This window comes from Danio aesculapii, chromosome 17, assembly GCF_903798145.1.
Source record: "Danio aesculapii chromosome 17, fDanAes4.1, whole genome shotgun sequence".
In the NCBI taxonomy this organism is placed as follows: Eukaryota; Metazoa; Chordata; class Actinopteri; order Cypriniformes; family Danionidae; genus Danio; species Danio aesculapii.
In genome coordinates this window covers 35,560,942-35,583,196 of record NC_079451.1, presented here as the reverse complement: position 1 = coordinate 35,583,196, position 22,255 = coordinate 35,560,942, and the positions used below count along the sequence as shown (strand labels likewise).

Genomic DNA, 22,255 nt, shown 5'->3' with positions numbered 1-22,255 from the left:
AATTGTGAAAACAGCTGTGCTGCTTAATATTTTTGTGTAATCCATAGTACATGTTTTTATAACTGTTTGATGAATAGACAATCACAAATATCGCCAACCTGATTTCACCAAGTAGGACATGTTCCTGTATTAACATCTATGTTGATCCTGGAACAACACTCCAATCAGCCAATCAGAATAAAGGGATACGTTTACAGTTTATGTTAAGTTTAGGCTTACGGTTGGGTTTGTGCACTTCTACATGACTGTAGACCACCTATTATTCCCCTCTGATCTATTATTCCTCTCTGATCTGAATAATTTACAGTTATGATTGGGTTTAGGGATAGGGAATAGGTATAGATTATATTTTTGAACAAAAATGATGTTCCAGGATCTACATAGATGTTAATGCAAGGTCGCATTGTACTTGGCAAAATCATGACGTGCCACAAATATAATGTATTAATATTATAAATTCCTTTACTGTCATTTCAATCAAATTAACAAATCCTTGCAGACGAATAGTACTGTTTATTAAATTAAATTGAAACTTATTTGTATAGCGCTTTTCACAATAATTATTGTTCCAATGCAGCTTTACAAAGGGTGTACATAATTACATTACAATCAAAATCAGAAGTTTTATATAAGGTAGTGTATAATTACAACACAATGGTCATAATTACCTAATAGCTGCCCATATTCTCGTTTGATTTTTAATGGTTTAAAGTCAAAACACATCAGATCAATAGCATAAAGTTCCACCATGACAAAATACTGCAATGTAAATACTCCCTCTCTGCAACATCATTAATTGAAACAAACGTAGACTTGGCTGATCCTAGCATGACCAATGTGGCCAATAAGACTATTAATCCGCCAGTGTGCTCAGCAGAAAGCAGGCTGGGTGAGAGATGAGACGAGCAGGGTGAGAAAGATGGAGTGATGGTGCAGTGAGGTGGAGGTGGAGTTGGAACTACTGTTTGCATTCATGAGAAAGAACGGGCTCCTGGAGCTCGAGTTGTTAGAGGGTGTACCTTCGCATCCTCGCTCGATCTGGCCGCTGCGGAACAGGGCATCATTTATGAGGTCAGGAAGGCGTCCGTTCAGGTCTACGGATGCCAGGCAGCCTTTGAAGCCCTCTCTGGAGGCCACGAGCTTCGGCAGGTTGTTGTACATGTTGGGCCCCAATCCGGCAATGTAGAGGTCGCCTGAAGAGAAACAACAAACCATATGTTAGCAATTAGAATACGATAGCGTGGATGAGAATGTATGAACTTTTCTTTTCTGCTTAAAGCGTACTGCAGTATGGCCATTCATTTACACAATGCAAGTTGTTGACAAGTGTCTGTCTCTTGAGAATAAAGTACAAAATATTTATAGTTTTAATAAATTAAGTATAAAATATTACGTACAAAAAGACTAGGGATGTCGCTAATCAATGAGTAGTCTAATTGTTAAGCTTCAAAGCAAAACTACTGTGTGCAAGTTTCTTCTGTTGCTCCCCCTTGTGGCCGATAACCGCAATTGCTTGTTACCAGTGTTGTAAAACTGCAACTCGCATGCATTTGTTGACTAACCTGACAGAACAGGTGTAAGCTGACACCTCAATTGCAAACCATGTCCACCAACCAGATAAAGTAGCCTGTGTTACACTGTTCAAAAAATAACATGGCAGCCAGTTTGTGTTCGTGTTAGTTCCATATTTTATCCTGTCATCTTATAGTAAGTTTTGGCTAACTTTTCTAACAGTAAAAAGATTAAAGAGTAAAAATAGTAAAAAGAGTCTTATTTAGCGTTTGTTTTGCCACACAAATGTGTTCTTGGAGCTTCATATGATTACAGTTGAACCATTGAAATCACATGAAATGTTTAAAATGTTTTTGGTCCCGCTTCTGTTTTCTCTTCACCGTTTTAGTCTATGGAGGATGAGGGAGCTCTCAGATTTCATCTTAATTATCTTAATTTGTGTTCTGAAGATGAAAGGGATTGTAATGCCATGATGGTGAGTAATTATTAACAGAATTGTCATTTTTGGATGGACTAATTCCCTCAATCGACCATCAAGGTGTATTGATTTAAAGGATTTTCAACAGTTAATTGATTATTGATTGATCATTGCTGGCATCCTAAGCATACATTATGTGTTCATTCTACTGCCATGTGTAAAAACTAATATAAAGTAATAAAGTAAAACCATAAATGTAGACTACAGGACTGAAAAACTAGCTTTCCGAAGAGCGGAAGTCGCCACCTACTGGTCTGGCCACTTATTACATTTTTATTTTATTTCTTTTTTTTTTTTACGTTTTCCGCAGCTCTGGCAGTTGAAACACATTTCCAAATTTTCAATGCCAGCCTTAGCAAACTGTAATCATTTGTTTTAGTTTAATTTGAAATTTCTACAACCCAGTGCAGAGCCCCAGGAACCAGAGACAGGCTGACTTGGCCTCCCTCTGATCCTATAACATCGTTTTTAGTGATTTTCATGGTCCCATGAGTAAATGAATCAATTTTACAACATTGAAAGTATTCAAAAATGCAAAGGGAAATGCTTCAGTTTTTCGTATATTATGTAATTGTAAGCATATTTGTTTACGTACCTTTAAGGTCAAGATTTTTAGCGCCATTGACGACCTGACTCACTGCCTTGGCGTCGACTTTGAGCGTGTGGACATTACTGTTGTCTCTAGTGATGACAACATTATGCCACTGGTTGTCATGGAGAGCTCGTTCACTGTTGCCTTTGATTACATTGGGCCCATTGCCGAGATCAAACACATAATGTATATACCTAAAAGATGGGAAAGAGAAGGTCAGATTAATGAGAAAGTAGAAATAACATATTAAATTAAAGCTGCAAGCGGCATATGGTGGTTCAAGCATTTAGGAACTTTTAATGCTGATCAATCAGAATTTATGGCTGACATTAAAACACATCCTAAATGGACATAATGTCGACACAAAAGCTAAAAAAATGTTATGGCTAAACCGTTACATCAATAGATTGTAAAAATGTATATTAGTGATGTAATATAAATTATTTAATAAACTGTTGACATTGACAGTGGATTTCTTTGAGAAAAGTTGCCCAGAAAGGTCAAATCTACCATATGATTTGTAGATCAAGTGTATTTGTGAAAAGCTGTGTAAAATCAGCATTTTTGTTCTACAGTTTTATTTAATTTTGCTGTGAAAAGCACAGACAGCAGCAATAAGTGGTCTTGTGCTGCTATCTAGCGGCTAAAATGGTAACTTAACCACTGAAATAAGCAGACACACTGGACCTACCATTGTGTGAAACCACCCATTGTGTGATCTCTACAAAACACTTTGCACACTTGTTTACAATCATATGTCACATGAATGCAGCAAATTTCATGAGTTTTTGAGTTTTCTTTACATGTCAACAGGCATGCAGGTCCATATAGACACTCTCTTTTCATAAATGAGCCTGTTACAGCTATCCAAAGCGGAAAGTTCAACTTTTTTTTACAATAATTATGGATCTACTCAGTCCACTACGTGCTTAACCCCTAATTCTCTGACACTCTCTATTTGTTTATATAAACATATCAATGAATGATTTCTGTTCTTAATGTTTTTTTTTTTTTAATTTCTCTCCTTTAAAAAAAAATAATAATAAAAGAAATTTGACATCTAAGCTTATATAGGCCAAGATAAAGCAACCTGGGTACAGGTAAACCATTACTCATTTTTGGCTTATTATGATACAAAAGATATCTCTGAAGTGCCAACAACCAATATACAAAAACAAAAAATAACTAATGAATAACTCTAAAACCAAGTTAGTGTTCTTTAGAAATCATATGCATTGAGTAAACTTTTATGTATATATATATATATATATATATATATACAGTATATATATATATATATATATATATATATATATATATATATATATATATATATATATATATATATATATATATATATATATATATATATATATATATATATATTAGTTTATCATTATTACACTTGTTTTTTATGCTATGTATGCCATTTATGCTGCCCTGTTTTGCTTATACATCTTGAGCTTTGTTACTTCAACAATGCCAAAAATAAAGCTACTTTACTAGTTAATACTGAAAATCTTGAAATGGATTGGTTGATTCAATATTACAAATAAAACAATTACTGCACAATTTTAGGGGGAAAGGTATTATAGCAGGGGAAAATGCTCAAAATTTGGTTTAACAAGTTTAAAATAATCTTATTTTTGTCCAAGACAACATTTGATTTATGATGGATTATTTATTTTTAGTTTATATAGTTTGTTTGTTTGCTTTTACCCAAACAACGCATTAAATAAATAATTTTACCTTTAAATACTGTAAATTTAAAAAGTAAATTTACCTTTAAATAGTGTTTGGCAGACTAAATTAATTTTAGTGTAAATTTTAGTTTAGTTTAGTTTAGTTTAGTTTAGTTTAGATCAAATTTCCAGCTTACTTCAACTATTGAATGCTGAGAAGATCCATAAAAATCAGCTTGTTTTTTAAAAACCTTCACTGTCAAGGTAAAATTATTAACAAAGTTGTTACTTTTTCAACATACTTACCCTTTCACCAGCTCTACAGCGATGAAATCACTTCCATCCCCGCTGTTGAAGAGGATGAATCCGTCCGCAGAGGTCGTCTTGAACTGGAAGAAAAGGTGCATGGAGGTATAAGCCTGCAAGGTGGCAAGACTCAAGTAACTGCTCTTTGACTTGAATGTCACAGGGTCTGCAATGATGGAGCGCATGCCAAAGCGAGCATTGAGTTCGCAGAAGTCGATGTCACCGTTCTTGCACAGGTCGATGTACAGCAGGCCGTTGAACTTCAGGCTCTGCAGGTGACCGATGAAGCTGGAGGGGATCATGGAGACGAAGCGGCGCTCAGTCATCACACCCGTCTCGATGTTGTGGAACTCTAACCGGGTGTGATCGCCCACCATCTGACCTACAAACCACAGCAGGTTGGAAAGGAAAACAAGAAGAAAAAAATGCTGCTATACTACGCCCTCAAACAATAATGCACTGCTGTACAGGCAGAAACAAATGCTGTGTGGAACATCAAAACCCTTATTCAAGCACTGAGTCAGACACTTCAACTACAGGTTACTCAAAGTCAGTCCTACTTAAGCCAGCGCAGCAATGAACCTGAACTAAAAGTATGTTTTTTTATTGCTGTGAAACTCTTGAGTTCGTCTTAGCAGTTGCCAAAAATGGCCTAGAGTTTATCAAAACCACAACATCTTTAAAAACTAGCAACCTTCACACAGTTAATTCTTTAGTTGTCTTCCAACAAGTGCTTTAATTATATGAATAATAGCCCATCAAGAATTGTGCTTGTCTTTCAGATTGAGGACCAAGGATAGTACCTTCTGCTACGTCATCGTCAACCGTTAGCTTGTAGTTTTTGCCCCTCCGGATCACGCGTACAGTATGCCATTCATTATCATTGAGTTTTTGTCCGGCATACAGTGTCTCTGGTCCTTTGCCTGAGAATGACGGTCAGGACATGTTAATTCCAACCTGAATTGTCTCTGACCAAACCTTTGCTTTCGGTGTGAAGATTGAATTTCATTCTAAAATTACTGCAAGGCAAGTAAGAGTTCAATTTATTTTAGCAATTACAGGAAAAGAGAAAGCAGAGGTTTGGTGCAGATCTTATTGAATATTACATTAAAAACAAAACAAAAGCCTTAACAAAATAGAAAATAAAAAAGTAAATTGTTAAGCTTATTTTGTGTCCATTTTTCTACAAAAATCAAAGCAAAACCCTGTGATTAAATAGCTTAAACTCATAAAGGTCTGGATACCACTCAAAGACAGTATTCTTTGGTTTGGTCGAAACAATATAAATTCATTTGTCTTCTTTATAATAGGCAGGCAAATAGCTTTTTTAAAGACTCCCTGTGGTGAAAATGATTAATTATTAACATTGTTTAAATGTTACCTGATGTTTTTAATAGGTTTAAAGATAATCCATATGTAAAAGTGTTCTTTTTATAACCACTCCTGACAACTTGTGGGTGGAGCTTTTCATATAATACTGTATCAGCACATATCATACTGTATCATATAAGCATGTTCAAAACAAAATCATGAGTATCATCAGTTAAAACTGCAATAACAGGATATTGGCAAGAACATAAAGACTTGGCAAATGCTCCAGTGAGTGTTTTTGCACTGTAAATTTTCAAATGTTTCCAGCACGTCTTGTGTGTATTGAATTTTCATGTTGTCTAAATGTAAATTTACAAAAGTTTTTTTTTTTTTTTATTCTTGCACAATGTAGCCAATCACAATCATATCTACTAATGGTAAATCAGAGGTGTTAACTGTACATTACGATCCACTGACCCATTTATATTGATGCTAATGCAGGAAAATGGAAATGCAAGCTTGTTTTTTTTTCACAATTTGCAGCATTTCAGTGGTTCAAGTCCGGTGAACCTGTCGATTTGCATTATGTGTTGAACTATGTTGTTTTGTTTAGAAAAATGCAGCAAAGTGTGATATGACTAGGGATGTAAAACTAAAGACTTAAGACTAGTCTTACATCTTCTGACTAAGGGTGTAACAATACATTGTAGTATCGAGATATCACAATATTAAAAACCAACAATGCATATCACTGACTAAAAGATATGATTTAGGACATTGAGCTTGTTTTATCCAAGAGTCAGTTTGCTGTTTTTAGAAGGTGTAAATCAACTAAATGTCAATTCCTTCTTTATGTACTATAACGCAAAATCAGACGCGAGTTGACACTTTAGATACAGCATTTTTACCATAGAGAGGCAACAAGATGTACATTACATTACTGTACATGGTCAAGCTATAAATAAGTAATAAACTATTACTATATTAATAATAATAATAATAATAATATCATAAACCAATATTGTTTCATTTGTTGCACACAGCACTAGTTTGGCTTCATAAGGCGTCAATGCAGTATCAGGAGCCACAGGAAGTAATTATAACTTGCGTGCATGTTTTTTAATCTTAAAGTGACAACAATCACTGACTTAAGCAGCACTGGCTGGGGTGACACTCCGCGAAGTGATATATACATATTTTAATATATATATTTAAAATATCAAGAGTGTGAGTACAGTACTGAGATTTGTATGAAATCATGACTTGTATATCATTACGCCTCTAACTATGACCGCTGTATCATTCGATGCACTCAAAGTCTACCGTGATTGTTGCTTTTGTCAAATTGTGAATCCAGTAAAAAAGCATCTCACCACTCAAACATTTATATTTTTTTGCTACATGAATTGCAGTTATGCATACTTATGAATGCTCTCATTGTAAGAAGCAAAATGTCTCTGTTTATAAAAAATTTAGTTTTACTGTATAAAAGAAGTGACTTCACTGCAGGAGGATTTTAAGTACACTTTAGAACTATCAACGCTATCTCACTCCAATTCGTAATTTTTTTGATTTAATGGCTAATTCATATGAATTTGTATGATCTCATTGATACATTTTAGCACGATTTGCTTAAACTCCAATGACAGCTGGGATTAGTGGTGGGGTTTGGTGCCACGCCTCCTTTTAAAAATCATAGACTTTTGTACAACTGAACTCATATGAATTAGCCACTAAACTGACAAAAGCGTAAAACAGTCACATTACATTTGAGATCAGTCTGCATATGTAAAGCACAAAAAGGCCTACAGTACATCCTCTTCAAACCAATGGCAGAAGCAAAGCAAAGAAGAATTATTTTTGCAATTCCCTTTGGTAACAGCATTGATGCAATAATCACACGCTTCACCTTTAGTCAGAATCAAAGTTACTATACAAGAAAGCAATATATTTTTATGATGCAACACATCTGAGGAGTTAAGTAGTCACAGAGGATAGCAGTGAGGTGGTTTTGGATTCAGCTCAGAGCATGCTATAAAAAAAAAAAAAATCACGCTCCACATCCCTCAAAATCTCTTGGCTCTTGGGAAATTGTGTTATGTACCTACCAGCATGCAGTTATCACTAGTCCCTGAGAAAAAAAATACCTTTAGCCTTCTTCAACACCTGATACAAATGTGTTGTGACCAACACGAAGCTTGCAATCTGCCATCACTAACATAGTTCAGACAATTGATCATGTCTATTAGACCAGAGATATCAAAAACAACACATATTGAACTGTAACCTACTGTATAATGGAAATTTGGGACTGTAAATGTAATACTATTTCTTATCACAATTTCAAAACATCATAATACGAGCAGAACAATTGAAACAATTATATTTTCAAAGCAAAAATGAAACAACGGTGCATAAATCCAACAAAGACTTTGTGCACAGATTCTTCTGCCGTATGCAGGTAATAATGTCAGAGCACTTAAAAATGCAGGTCTCGTAACAGGAGCTTAAGAACTAATAGCTCTGATAAGCACATCATTCTAATTAGTGGCATTATATTAATCTCAGTGATGGAAAGTGTGAACTGGTGCAGGTAAAGGGATGTGAGACTAATCTAGCATGATGTGACTGTTTGCTACTTGATCAGAATGACTGATGAAAGTGTGGTTGAGGATTACTGATTTACTTTGTAGTATTTGGGGCATTTCCAGCACTGCAAAGCCATCACTCAATATTTGACACAAACAGTAACTTAACTGTATAGTCATAAGGATATAGTCAGAGCCTGCAATTGTTTTATTATATTTCAATAAAATACTATTATTTTTCATTTGTAATATGCCAAATTTCTATTATAGTTCTATAATATTTATTTCTATTATAAGCAGATTCAGAAGCCATGCATTTACAAATTCACCATTTATAAACATGCAAATATTAGACATCTGCAATAAGGTTTTCTTACCTCTCCATGCAAAATCATTATTATAATCATAGTGGTAAAATTTTTATGACCATTTTAGTTTCCTTTGTAAAAATGTTTATCATCAGAACACTGTCATTGAGAAGATCCAAGACTTATTTTTGAGTAAGTCTTTTTCTGTGCCAAAACTGCAAAAAATTTCTAATAAATAAATAAATTATAAACTATCATTGCTAAATTAATTGTACAACTGAAAAAAAGACATTTCTACTCTTTAATTCTAAGAACAGCAGGCAATGGTTGAAGTGCATGTTTCTGAAAGCATTTGTTCTGTATTAAAGCAATACATTAATGATCATATAGATAAATGCAGTAGTTTTACGTACAATAAATAATGTGGCATTGCAAAATAAACATTACATCATATTATAAGAATAAGCAGGAAGAAGACTCAGCTATAAAAATTTTAAATTATGCGCTTTGTATGCAAAAGTATTATGCTTTATTTTTAGGCACAGAGCTGAGATGTGGTGACTTCATAATGTGACTTTAAAACCTGAAATACAAATATTCACCTGACAAAAGTCTTGTCACCTATCCAAGTATTAGGAAAACAAATAATAACTTGACTTCTAGTTGATCATTTGGTATCAGAAGTGGCTTATATGAAAAGCAAAGGCCTTTAGATTACGCTTATTTCACCAAAATAAAATATGACCATGCCTTGATTTTTAATTAGGACGGTAAGGTCTGACTTTGAAAAGACTTGTCATTTAACAGATATAATATACAGTATAGAATATAAAGTCATGGTGCAGTGGAAAAATAATTAATATTGTGTTTGACTCCCATGAGCTTGGTCGACTGCATCGATACATCTCTGCAATGACTCAAATAACTTATTAATAAAGTCATCTGGAATGGCAAAGAAAGCGATCTTGCAGGACTTTCAAAGTTCATCAATGTTATTTGGATTCATCTTCAATGCCTCTTCCTTCATCTTACCCCAGACATGCTCAATAATGTTCATGTCTGGTGACTGGGTAGGCCAATTCTGGAGCACCTTGACTTTCTTTGCTTTCAGGAATTTTGATGTGGAGGCTGAAGCATGAGAAGGAGAGCTATCTTGCTAAAGAATTTTCCCTCTCCTATGGTTTGTAGTGTAATGGGCAGCACAGATGTCTTGATACCTCAGGCTGTTGATGTTGCCATCCACTCTGCAGATCTCTCGCATGCCTCCATACTAAATGTAACCCCAAACCATGATTTTTCCTTCACCAAACTTTACTGATTTCTATGAGAATCTTGGGTCCACGCGGGTTCCATTAGGTCTTCTGCAGTATTTGTGATGATTGGGATGCAGTTTAACAGATGATTCATCTGAAAAGACCTTCTGCAACTTTTCCAAATGATCAAGTAGAAGTCAAGTTATTATTTGTTGCTTTTACAACTGGGATCGACGACAAGACTTTTGTCAGCTAGTGTAGTGGAAAAGGTTGCAAATAAAATCTACTTCCACATGCACAGTAATATCTCATAATAACGCATGCATTAATTTAGTTTGAAATTCCGCATTCCTTAGTCATTTAGAAGATACCATCAAATTAGCACTCTTCTATAAGAGATGCTAATAGAGCTGGATAAAGACTGACATGACAGGCAAATTATAGGCCGTCGAAACCCAGCCATGATTATTAAGTCACCACCATTTCAAAATCGTGATCCATCAACTGACCCTGTAACTAGATGCAAACTCTCCTTGACTAAATGGAGGAAAAGGTACAAGACTTAAGACATTGCTTTCAACATCATTAGGAGCAAAATGAAACTTGAGTGTTAACTTACTGGAGTTACAGTTTATCCTGATACAGTCTAGATGGGGGAAAATAAGTGACAGATGAAATTGCATCCTTCAAGGTTACAGCTGCAGACATCCAAAAACAATAATTCCACCCTTCCGGGGACGTCCACATGCAAAGAGACGGCCATTTTGTTTTTTGATATATCAAATATATTACGTTTTAATGTAAAGGCTGTGTATTAGAAATAGATTGAGATATTATACATGTCCATGTATATGTAAACAACAATTTAATGGCCAATTGTTTAAATGGCTAAACAGATTATACTGATATAAGCAATTTCACTTAATAAAATGGCCGCTTGGAGCTCACCAACCACAAAGATGATTCAACCCACAGCTTAATTTTGTTTTATTTACCAAAAAATGCATTCAAAATTTCTACCTGAGCATCTGCCCAATTGAAAACGCACCAGCTCATTAGCTAAATATGCTAAATAGGCTAGCCTTAAATGCATTTAGCAAGAAGTTGGTGTAAGGGCAGTTTTTCTTGAATGTAAATCAATTTTGATAGCACTAACAGCTACTACTGTATAAGCTCATTTCGATGCTCTGAGTTGGGTTCTGTGTGGCTGGATTTACCATGTGTCGTCAACCGCAACAGAAAAGTGGGAGCAAACAGCCTCGATACAAAAAGCACCAGCACCATGCAGTGGCCTCTGTACCTCCAAACTAGATCTTCTTCCTGAGGTCTGACGTGTCAAAATTAGTACTCCACATGCTAGCTAACCAACAACTGTGAACTTGCATAGTGAAAAAAGTGAAAGGGCTTGCATTTTGAAAGCTACTGAGAGTACAAACACACCAAATGTATGTGTGGTTTACATCTGACAGACTGATTTCCGGATGAGTTCTCAGTGTATGCGGTGGTTCTCGTCTCTTTCAGTATGTTTACAGCGTGTGTTCATCTCTACTAGGGCCGAGCTGTCGCAGACCATTAGTTCTACTGTCAAACCTCAGGCTGTTTCCTGCAGTGAGGTGCGAGTTATGTCACTTCCTTTAATGATGACACAGTGACTTAATGAGCAGTTATTCTGTCTGATCTCTGGTCTAGCAGAAATGGTGTAGTGTCGAGGATTGAGAGGTGCTACCAGCTGCAGGTGAAGCTGAGAGCTCTGTTCTCGGGCTGTTTGCCGACCGGGCCGCAGGCTAAGGGCCTTTGAAGGGGTGAATACCATCTTTTGACAAAGCATGGAGAATGTGTGTGTCAGAGAACGGGAGAAGTGGGAGGGAGAGGTGACCGTGGTTTAAAGGATGTGATGTAACAGAAAGGAAATACCAACCAAAGCACAAATGTGGTACGAATGGAACCAACCGAGACAGAACGTGAGGTTTGCCAGAAAAAGAGTTACTGAAAATATGACAGGAATTAGTGTTAAGTTGACAATCAGAAAGTCACAACACTTGGGAGGGGTTTGCAATCATAAAAAAAAAATCTAAGACAATGATTAAGCATCATTTCAATAGTCAGTATATCAAACAAACAAGTAAATAAAAATGTTATGCTGTTGTGCAGTGCTGTGACTGTCTCGAAAGAGTTTTTGGCTTTACTATGACAATGATCATGGTTTTTATATTCAAAAGATGCACCAAACATTGTGTCAGGTAGGTCTGGGTGGTATGGTGGTTTTATACTCTATACCAAGCAGATCATTTTATAGCACAATATTACAGTTAATAAAAAATACAGTAAAAAGATTTTAGAAAAATGAAAGTTTTGATCAATCCTTTAAAATGAAAATGTATATACAGTTGAAGTCAGAATTATTAGCCCACCTTTTTAAAATATATCCCAAGTGATGTTTAACAGAGCAAGGAAATTTTCACAGTATGTCCTATAATATTTTTTTCTGAAGAAAGTTTTATTTGTTTTATTTCTGCTAGAATAAAAGCAGTTTTTAATAATAAAAAAAAATTTAAGGTCAAAATTATTAGCCCCTTTAAGCTATTTTTTTGATAGTCTACAGAACAAACCCTCATTATACAATAACTTGCCTAATTACCCTAACCTGCCTTGTTAACCTAATTAACCTAGTTAAGCCTTTAAATGTCACTTTAAGCTGAATAGAAGGTCTTGAAAAATATCTAGTTAAATATTATTTGCTGTCATCATGGCAAAGATAAAATAAATCAGTTATTAGAAATGAGTTATTAAAACTATTATGTTTAAAAATGTGTTGAAAAGATCTTCTCTCCGTTAAACAGAAATTAGGGAAAAAATAAAAAGGGGGGCTAATAATTCAAGGGGGAGCTAATAATTCTGACTTCAACTGTATAAATAATTGGACACAGTAGCTGAAAAAAATGCCTTGACAATTTAATTTAGAATTTATTTAAACAGCCTGCAGGTTGCCATAAATAAAACCAAGCATTTACATACTTTAAAAACCTGTACTTTAGTTGTTCTGACTCCCTGTCAAATTATTTATTTATTTAATATATTTTTTGTCTAAGATGGACCCTTTTCACAATCCTGTTATGATGAGTTTACGGTCATCAGCCTCTTAACCCTTTGACTGCCCCTCTACCAAACGGTTGACCATGTTTTGACTGTTTTACATGGTGACTGTTAAAGTTTTAAATAATGGCTTACACACACAGTATTTTTGGGTTATAAAATAATAAATAAATAAATCAATTAAACAAACATCCTGTTGCACTACTACACTTGATTTCGGTTTTATTGTAAAAAACAAAACAAAAAAACAAGCATGTTAAATGAGAATCTCAAATATTTTATGGCATACATCAAAAAATAAAGCTAATTTAGTATTCAAAAATGTTTTATTTTGAATATTTTTTTAAATAATTTGGTTTTACACTTAAATTTTCAGATTTTTCATAGTATATGTATTAGGTCCGGTACTTTTACCATAAATCAACATATCAACAATTTGGTAGATGCTGATATTTTAGAAATTATGGGATGTGTTGAAAAAAAAAATGCAGTGTGTTAACTAGCGACATTAGGAGTTAAGAAATGCAATCCAAACATTTTTTCTTGGTGTGTATTTGGTATTAAAGGGTTAAATCCTTGAAAGTTTTTATTTTTAAATAGAATTTTTAAAAAAATCAATTCTATAAAATATTGTATATTTGTATGTAGTATTTCATCATTGCTTCAAATGACAAAAAAAGGAAATACCACTTGTCCGAGGCGTTTCTAATGCAGCATCTATGGGACAGGACAGTTTGACTATTCTCTCCTCTGGCTGTTGTCGTCATTATTTGAGCAAATAAGATCATAAAAAATATATATTTTTTTGTATTCTCCCATTCACTGTGCTCTCAGTTTTCCCTAACTATGACGACTCCCGTTTCTGAGAAACCTGGATGTGTGAAAAGGGTCTGTTGGGTGTGGCTTTCACTCCTGCCCATAATTACTTTCAATTGATCTTGTTTGTCTTTTTTTTCCCTTTTCAGTTTTCTATTGGTTGATTTGGTGGCATCAGGCCTTTAAAAAGGATGAAAGCGGTCTCGGAAGAGCGCCCCCTTTTTCCTCCACGCCAACACAGTTTTTGACAGCTTTTTTGTTGTGTTCACCTTTATACTTTCCTGTTGATATTTGTTTGGAGTGGGGAGTTCAAACCTGTTTTAAGTTTGTTTGGTTGTTATTTATTATGTTGTTGGGCTCCCCATCTCTTGTCATTTTGGATTGTTTTTCTGGTTATGTTATAAATAATTTAGTTGAAGCACTATGTCCGTTGTTTTATTTATGTTATATGTCGTCTCAGGATCACTAGTCGTATTTAAATTAGGGACCGTAACAGGGTCTATTGAGCTTTATTTTTTATTTTGCATTCCATATCACAAGAATTATAAGGGGGATCAGGTTTTCTAAATAAAACGTCACCAAATACACACACATCTTTAATAAACAAAACATTACATAATATAATAATATGTGAATTATTAAGTGAACACAAATTTGAGAACCATTCCAAGGTAAATACATTTCTTCTTAAGTAACCATAAATAAGCTTATCTTGTCATATTCTGAAATAAATGACATAATAAAATACTATTTTATTCAGTATTACTAATAAATAACTTTATTGTAGTATATTACATAGTGTATTAAATCTACAGTACAATTATAGCATACAGTACTATTATTAAATTACAGTTCATACCGCCCAGCCCTAGCATCAATTAATAAGTACAATTTGAGTTCAATTTACTGTCAATTACTTTAAAAGGAAAACAATCAATTTAAACGGAACTTAATTGAATGTCTGGTGAACCATGCAAATAAAGAGAAACAAGAAAACAACATCTTAATATATCGTATTAATGAAGGTAATGATGAACGGGGAGGGTGGCTCTGGAATGATGGACAGAAAGAGAGAGAGAAAGGAAAGAGACAGATAAAGAGAGAGAGAAAGAGAGAAAGAAGAAGCACTGCATCCTGAAGGAGGGGGTTTTATACAATACCTAAGTTGACCGTGAGTTTGACGCGACTGCCGTCCAGCTCTAGCCGAAGCGTATCGGCGGAGTCGCGTGACGTGGTGGCCATGAGCAGGCCGTACGCCCGCTGAGACATGAAGCGCAGAGAAACGTCCTCCGCTTCAGTGTGCATCACTGTCGGCATCACCACTTTCATATACATGCTGCCATCGTAGCTCAAGATGGACGCCTCTGTGGACAAAACACACAAGATCGGTTTATAGACAAACATTATAGTTATAGAGGAAAAAAAGGAAATACTGTGAGAGGATTAGGGCTGCACAATATATCATGTCATGTGGATATCACAAGTCATCTGGTCTCATTGTATTCATATCGCAATATACACTAACTGGCCACTTTATTAGGTACACCTGTCTAACTGCTCGATAATGCAAATTTCTAATCAGCCAATCACATGGCAGCAACTTAATGCATGTAGACATGGTCAAGACGATCTGCTGCCATTGAAACCGTGCATCAGAATGGGAAAGAAAGGTGATTTAAGTGACTTTGAACATCGCATGTTTGTTGGTGCCAGACGGGCTGGTCTAAGTATTTCAGAAACTGCTGTTCTACTGGGATTTTCATGCACAACCATCTGTAGGGTTTACAGAGAATGGTCTGAAAAAGAGAAAATATCCAGTGAAAATACCGGCGGTTCTGTGGGTGTAAATGCCTTGTGGATGCCAGAGGTCAGAGGAGAATGGCCAGACTAGTTCGAGCTGATAGAAAGGCAACAGAAACTCAAGTAACCACTCGTTACAACTGAGGTATGCAGAAGAGCATCTCTAAATGCACAACACGTCCAACCTTGAGGCGGATGGGCTACAGTAGCAGAAGACCACACCGGGTGCCACTCCTGTCAGCTAAGAACAGGAAACTGAGGCTACAATTTGCACAGGCTCACCAAATTGGACAATAGAAGATTGGAAAAACGTTGCCTGGTCTCGATTTCATAAGATATCCATATTGTTTTGTCTGTTTGATATCTATTTATTTTTATGAATCACCAGTTTCAGCTAAAATGTACTTAAATGCTCTACTAAAGGGGAAAAAGTTACATAAATATTGAATGGTCTAAGGGGGAGTAATTTAACAGCAAGTTTTCATTATTTGGGTCAAACTGTCAATTACTTTTCCTTTATTATTTTTATTTGTTCTGAAATAACACATTTAAGACTCACTAAAAGTGTTACAATAAAAGACCACATTTATGTGCTTGAGTATTTATTGTTGTAGATATTTATTTTATCCCGCAAACTACATGACATTTCTTTCGAATATAAAAATAAAATGTTGTCAGTCAGAACTTATAATAACCAAAAAAAGGTGCCATGATTTCAGACATGTTTTTTATTTATTTTTAGACAACACAGTGATAATGTTTTCACTTCAGAAGACTAGAAAAAATATATATCTGGTGGAATCATTTTCAATCACAACAAATAGAAGCATCTATTATTTTCACCAAATATCATTTTCTGACAAAATATTTTTTATTTGAAGAATTATCAGACCTTAATAGAATAAACCAAATATTAACATTTTAATCAAACCCAAACCTAAATCCAAAGAAGCTAAGAAATGTATCTTTTTTCCACAAAGCATATATACTTCAGTGTTTTTACAGTCTTAAATAACATTGCAAAACAGCAAAAACCAATAGCCTGCACAGTCAAAGTGATGGCTGACAAAAAAAGGAAAGTCATCTTTCTGTGGAGACGTTTGACTAAATTTAAGTTAACACATTCTGTGCAAGTCTCCCACAGGTTTCCATTAACTAGCTCAACAGGTAAATGAACAGATCGCTCCTGCCATGGGGAATGTTGAAGACATCTGCTCTTTTCAGCCAGCTGACACACAGACGGACAGAAAGACACATCACTGATGGATGAAGCGATGCCCTTTCTCCAAAACTCACTCTCTCACTTTCATTCATTGCACTGCGGGTCGGGAAACACGCCGTATGAAAGTATTAGAAAAGTCAGCTGGGCATTAAATGTCTCTGACTATAGAGCATGAAGACGTGCAGGTGCAGGAAAAAGACACAGTTGAGGGCAGGTTTTTATAGCAGGATTTAAAAATCTCACATCAAGCTAAAATGTAGTGACTTTAGTAGCAGTGGTGTAGCATCAGCAAATTGGTCCGGGCCGACTGGGGGGCTGCCCAAAGGAATGAGGAATTCATTTTTTATTTCTGGCCACAATACATACATACATACATACATACATACATATTAGCTTGCATATTGTAAGATTTTTTTTGTTTCAAATTTCGAATTTCTCAGTCATTTTTTGTTTAATTATTTTTTGATGAACCCTGCGGAGGTTACAGTAGGATGACATGCTGTCATTTTAATGATTTCCAAACACTGCTTTACCATCAAACATCAAAATCTATCTATCTATCCATCTATCTATCTATCCATCTATCTATTTATCCATCCATCCATCCATCTATATATATATATATATATATATATATATATATATATATATATATATATATATATATATATATATATATATATATATATATATATATATATATATATATATATATATATATATATATGGCAAAAATTTATATCACAACATATTTGTTAATTTCGGTCGATACGATATATTTGAGTACAAAAGTGTAATCAGTACTTCAAATTTTAAACATGAGTATCTGTACTTCTACTTGAGTGTGTACTTTTGCCATCTCTGACCATCCGCCATTTTGTAGTATAAATAGGGCACTTACTGTACATTAAAATATTATTATTAGAATAATATAAAAATTACACTAAAGCCCTATTTTATGTTTATACTAGTCCACCTTCTAATGTATTTATTTATGAATAATAAATATATACACAATTCACACACTTAAATTATTATTATTTATTATTTTATTAGGAATATTCTTATAAAGTATTCCTAATAAAATAATAAATAATAATGTAAGTGTGTGTAATGTGTATATTTATTATGCGTATATTTTAGGAAATGTTTTGTATATGATAAATTGTTTATGAATTTAAATATCTATGTAACAAAATTGTTTAGTTTAGTTTTGTTTCTATGTATGTATGTGTATCACATAACAAAAATATATATAATGCCCACACATATTATGTCGAAACAAACTGTTATTTTGGATGTGATAAATCATGATTAAAATTTCTCCAGCAAAAATATACAGCTTGAGTCTCAAAAACACAGAAATGATCAATTTGGACTGATTTAAAAATGATAAAGTAGCTATGTCAGTGGAATCTATTACTGTCTTAGTTGGGATTACATGACACTTATATTTACAAAGGACTCAAATAGCACACACCTTCTAAAATGAATCATTAGACAGACATTTATTTCAGCGTTTGGAAGATTCACTGAACAAACATACACTTGGACTATACAGTACAGCTATTTCAAACAATCAGGCAAAATGATGGTTCACCTGCTACACTTTGAGTTGGAAGCGCTACCCATAATATTAAAACCAAACCTAGGACTTTCGACTCATTTTAAATGCCTCAATCAGATGCTCACGATAATTGTTCCTCAGATGAATTTCTCGAAAAAACACACAGCAGACTTCACAAAATCAAAAACGATCACAGGTTCCAAGCGACGACCAACAATAGATGCTCATTTAATCCTCAGCTGTGAAAACTCCATCCTAAATGCATGCATCCTAAATATCGACATAAGGAAACCGCTGACAAACTCTACAATTACACAGCGATCAATATGTTATTATGTGCGATTAGTTGCTTTTCAATCCTCCCTGGGGCCGCCGCCAATTTTAATTTTACACCCGGCATACTAAGCAGAGAGTGGGAGAGAAATCCAGGTCGCGCTGCCACAGCTGAAGACAGCGAGGAGAGAAACAGAGAAGTGGGACTAAACCTCGAGACAGTATCTGACCATTAAATGCGAGTGAAAGCAAATCAAAATGATTTTGTATCAAGGTTATTGAGCGCTGGCTTGATGCGGATGGACAGAAACAGCCGTGGAGGATGTGATGAGGGAACGAGAAATCACATCTTCACACGATGGCGCTGTTTTACTTTTTGGTCAATGTTACACAACAGCCATCTTGAACGACTTGATATACCTCCGTTTGCTTTGAACGCATCTCGTAAGTCAGTGTCAGAACATGTGACGGTATTAACCTGTAAAACGCAGCTCTCTTTCTTTCATTTAAGCTGGGATAATTAATACAGTTTATGTGGCTGGATAAAAATGCAGCACGCATCTGACATTTCGGTACATTAATTAAGCCCAGCTTTTGTTTTCCCTATGTAAATAATGAACTCAGAACTTATTCAATCACATGCACGAATGAAACACGGTTCATGAAAGTCAAATGAGCTGCAAAAAGCATTACTCGTGGGAGAGGCTAATTCAATAAATAAAAGGGCTTTAACTGACATTCCATCTCACTAATTGATGACTGAATAGATGGAATGTTTAATCGGAATCTTTTTTTTTTTTTTCGGTCTTCTCTCGGCACTGCTTCTGAATTTTTGGATATGTATTATCTTCCACAAACAGATCTTGCATGCATTTGGGCAGAATCAAGGGAATATGCAAATGTGGAGATGGGTCACATTTAAAGCATTGTCCCCAGCATGTGACATCTAACATTTTTAATATCTATTTTTTATGGAATTGCTTCAGGATAATGATGCATTTTATCTAGTTTTATTTGAGAGGGAACAAATGAATGAATAAATAAATAAATGCATTAAATACTTTAAATCACTAATAACTCTTTGGGATTTTTAATGTAAGTAAACTGGAGGATTAGTTATTATGGATTATTTGTTAAATATTATAAATAGTATATTAACATTTATTGTGTAACATATAATTAATTGATTAATTCGTCCCTTTATTCATCAGGGGTCGCCACAGCGGAATGAACCGCCAACGTATTTAGCATATGTTTTACACAGCGGATGCCCTTCCAGCTGCAACCCAGCACTGGGAAACATCCTAACACAATCATTCACACATACATTACGGTCAATTCACCTATAGCACATGTCTTTGGACTGCGGGAAACCAGAGCACCTGGAGGAAGCCCATGCAAACACGGGGAGAACATGTAATATTAAGATAAATTATGAATTATTAGTATACGTACAAAATATGAATAATAGACAATGAGTAAAATTTGTAAGAATGACCAAACCTATTACACAGAAGAAGAAGAAAACTTGTAATAAATTATACACTGATCAAGTATGCTCTAAAGCATGCGAGTAAAATAAAATATCCATTATTTTAACTATGGTCACAATTTTGCAGAATTTTATTTGAAAAATTAAAGCCAAAATAAGTCAAAAATCAAACTTTTGACACTAAAAAACAATTTACTGTAAGTGAACTAATCAATCAAACAATAAAATTCAAGCAAACAAGTAGCAACATGTTGAGAAAAATACATAATTATAATTATTTTAAAATTACATATGTAAAATCTGAACTTCTATTATGTCCTTATACATTTAATTTAAATTTTTATATAAATTAAATGTATAAATGTGTATACTTAGTGTCTTAACGGACACTTGCCAGACCGTGAATGTAAATCATGCAAAATAAAATCTATTTAAAAAATAAGCATAAAAAAATAAAAGAAATAGATGTAAAAGACATACACTACCAGTCAGTCAAAAGTTTGGGGTCAGTTTTTTTTTTTTTTTTTTTAATAAAATTATTCTGTTCATTAAGGTGGCATTAAATAAATGTTAAAATGTACAAAAAAAATGTTTTATTGTAAAATACTTATTTATTACTTATTGTATGTAATTTCAAATGAAATAAATTACTCCAGTCGATATTTCTTCTATTAGAATTACCATTATTATTATTATTATTATTATTGATAGTAATATTAATATAATAGTAATGTAATAGTATACAATAATAATAATAATAATAATAATAATAATAATAATAATAATAATAATAATAATAATAAATAATTGAGTGATTTCGGCAACGCAGTGGCACAGTAGGTATTGCTGTCGCCTCACAGCAAGAAGGTTGCTGGTTCGAGCCTCGGCTGGGTCAGTTATCGTTTCTGTGCGGAGTTTGCATGTTTTCCCTGCGTTCGCGTGGGTTTGCTCCAGGTGCTCCGGTTCCCCCCACAGTTCAAAGACATGTGGTATAGATGAATTGGGTAGGCTAAATTGTCCGTAGTGTATGAGTGTGAATGAGTGTGTGTGTATATTTCCCAAAGATGGGTTGAGGCTGGAAGGGCATCCGCTGCATTAAAACATGCTGGATAAGTTGGCGGTTCATTCTGCTGTGGCGACCCCGAATTAATAAAGGGACTAAGCTGAAAAGAAAATGAATAAAGGTATGAATGAATTAGAGTGATTTCTGAAGAATCATGTGACCCTAAAGACTGAAGTAATGCAGCTGAAAATTTATCTTTAAAATCATTGGAATAAATGATTAAATTAAATTATAAATTACTTTTGACCAGTTATTTTAAAGTGCAATAACATTTCACAATTTGTACTGTAATTTTGATTAAATAAATGCAGCCTTGGTAAGCAGGAGAAGCTTATTTTAAAACATTTAGGAACATTTGACCGGTAGTGTATATAAAGTGTCAAAATAAATAAATGTAAAAACTGTCTGCTGTTTGTAAAAGCAACTGCAACACACACAATTTAAGTAAATAATAACATGGCAATTTAGTTTCACAGACATTTCACAGACAATTATTATAGTTTCTTGTTATATATAAAAACTAAAATAAATAAAAATTAAAATGAAAATGGACCCTAAATGCTCCTCCTTCCTCAAGTTATAGCCTTTCCTGAGGCACCAGCAACACATTTATGTCATCACACTGTGATTATTAACCTACATGGCCGGCGCTCTGCAATACAAATGTATTGATTTAGCTTCTTCCACTGAGTGAACGCGGGCTGTTTAATTAAGGTGTATCTGCGATATGATCCATCATCATCATCACCATCATCATCATTTGTGCAGCACACAGGGATCAGACTGACCTGTACTGAGTTCTGTCTCAATGACATAATGAGAGAAATATCATCCATAAAAGGCAATCAATGTTCATTAAATTGTCAGTCTTCCCGCTGCTCCACGGCAGACAGCGAACT

General features: G+C 34.4%; 1 protein-coding gene across 10 annotated transcripts in view; it reads right to left on the bottom strand.

Annotated features, from left to right (window-relative positions):
* nrxn3a (neurexin 3a) overlaps positions 1–22,255 on the bottom strand; it is a 584,854-nt gene that overhangs the window by 356,158 nt on the left and 206,441 nt on the right. For 9 of the 10 annotated variants that reach the window (XR_008839269.1, XR_008839270.1, XM_056477510.1 and 6 more), the window contains exons 10-15: positions 15,100–15,303; positions 10,650–10,676; positions 5,374–5,493; positions 4,571–4,952; positions 2,586–2,776; positions 1,020–1,193 (exon numbers count right to left, since the gene is read on the bottom strand). Coding sequence is in view for 8 of the 10 variants with exons in the window: in XM_056477510.1 (XP_056333485.1) it covers positions 1,020–1,193; positions 2,586–2,776; positions 4,571–4,952; positions 5,374–5,493; positions 10,650–10,676; positions 15,100–15,303 (1,098 nt within the window). In the remaining 2 variants the exon portion in view is untranslated. The remainder of the gene's footprint in view (positions 1–1,019; positions 1,194–2,585; positions 2,777–4,570; positions 4,953–5,373; positions 5,494–10,649; positions 10,677–15,099; positions 15,304–22,255) is intronic. The other variant, XM_056477508.1, reaches the window with a different exon arrangement.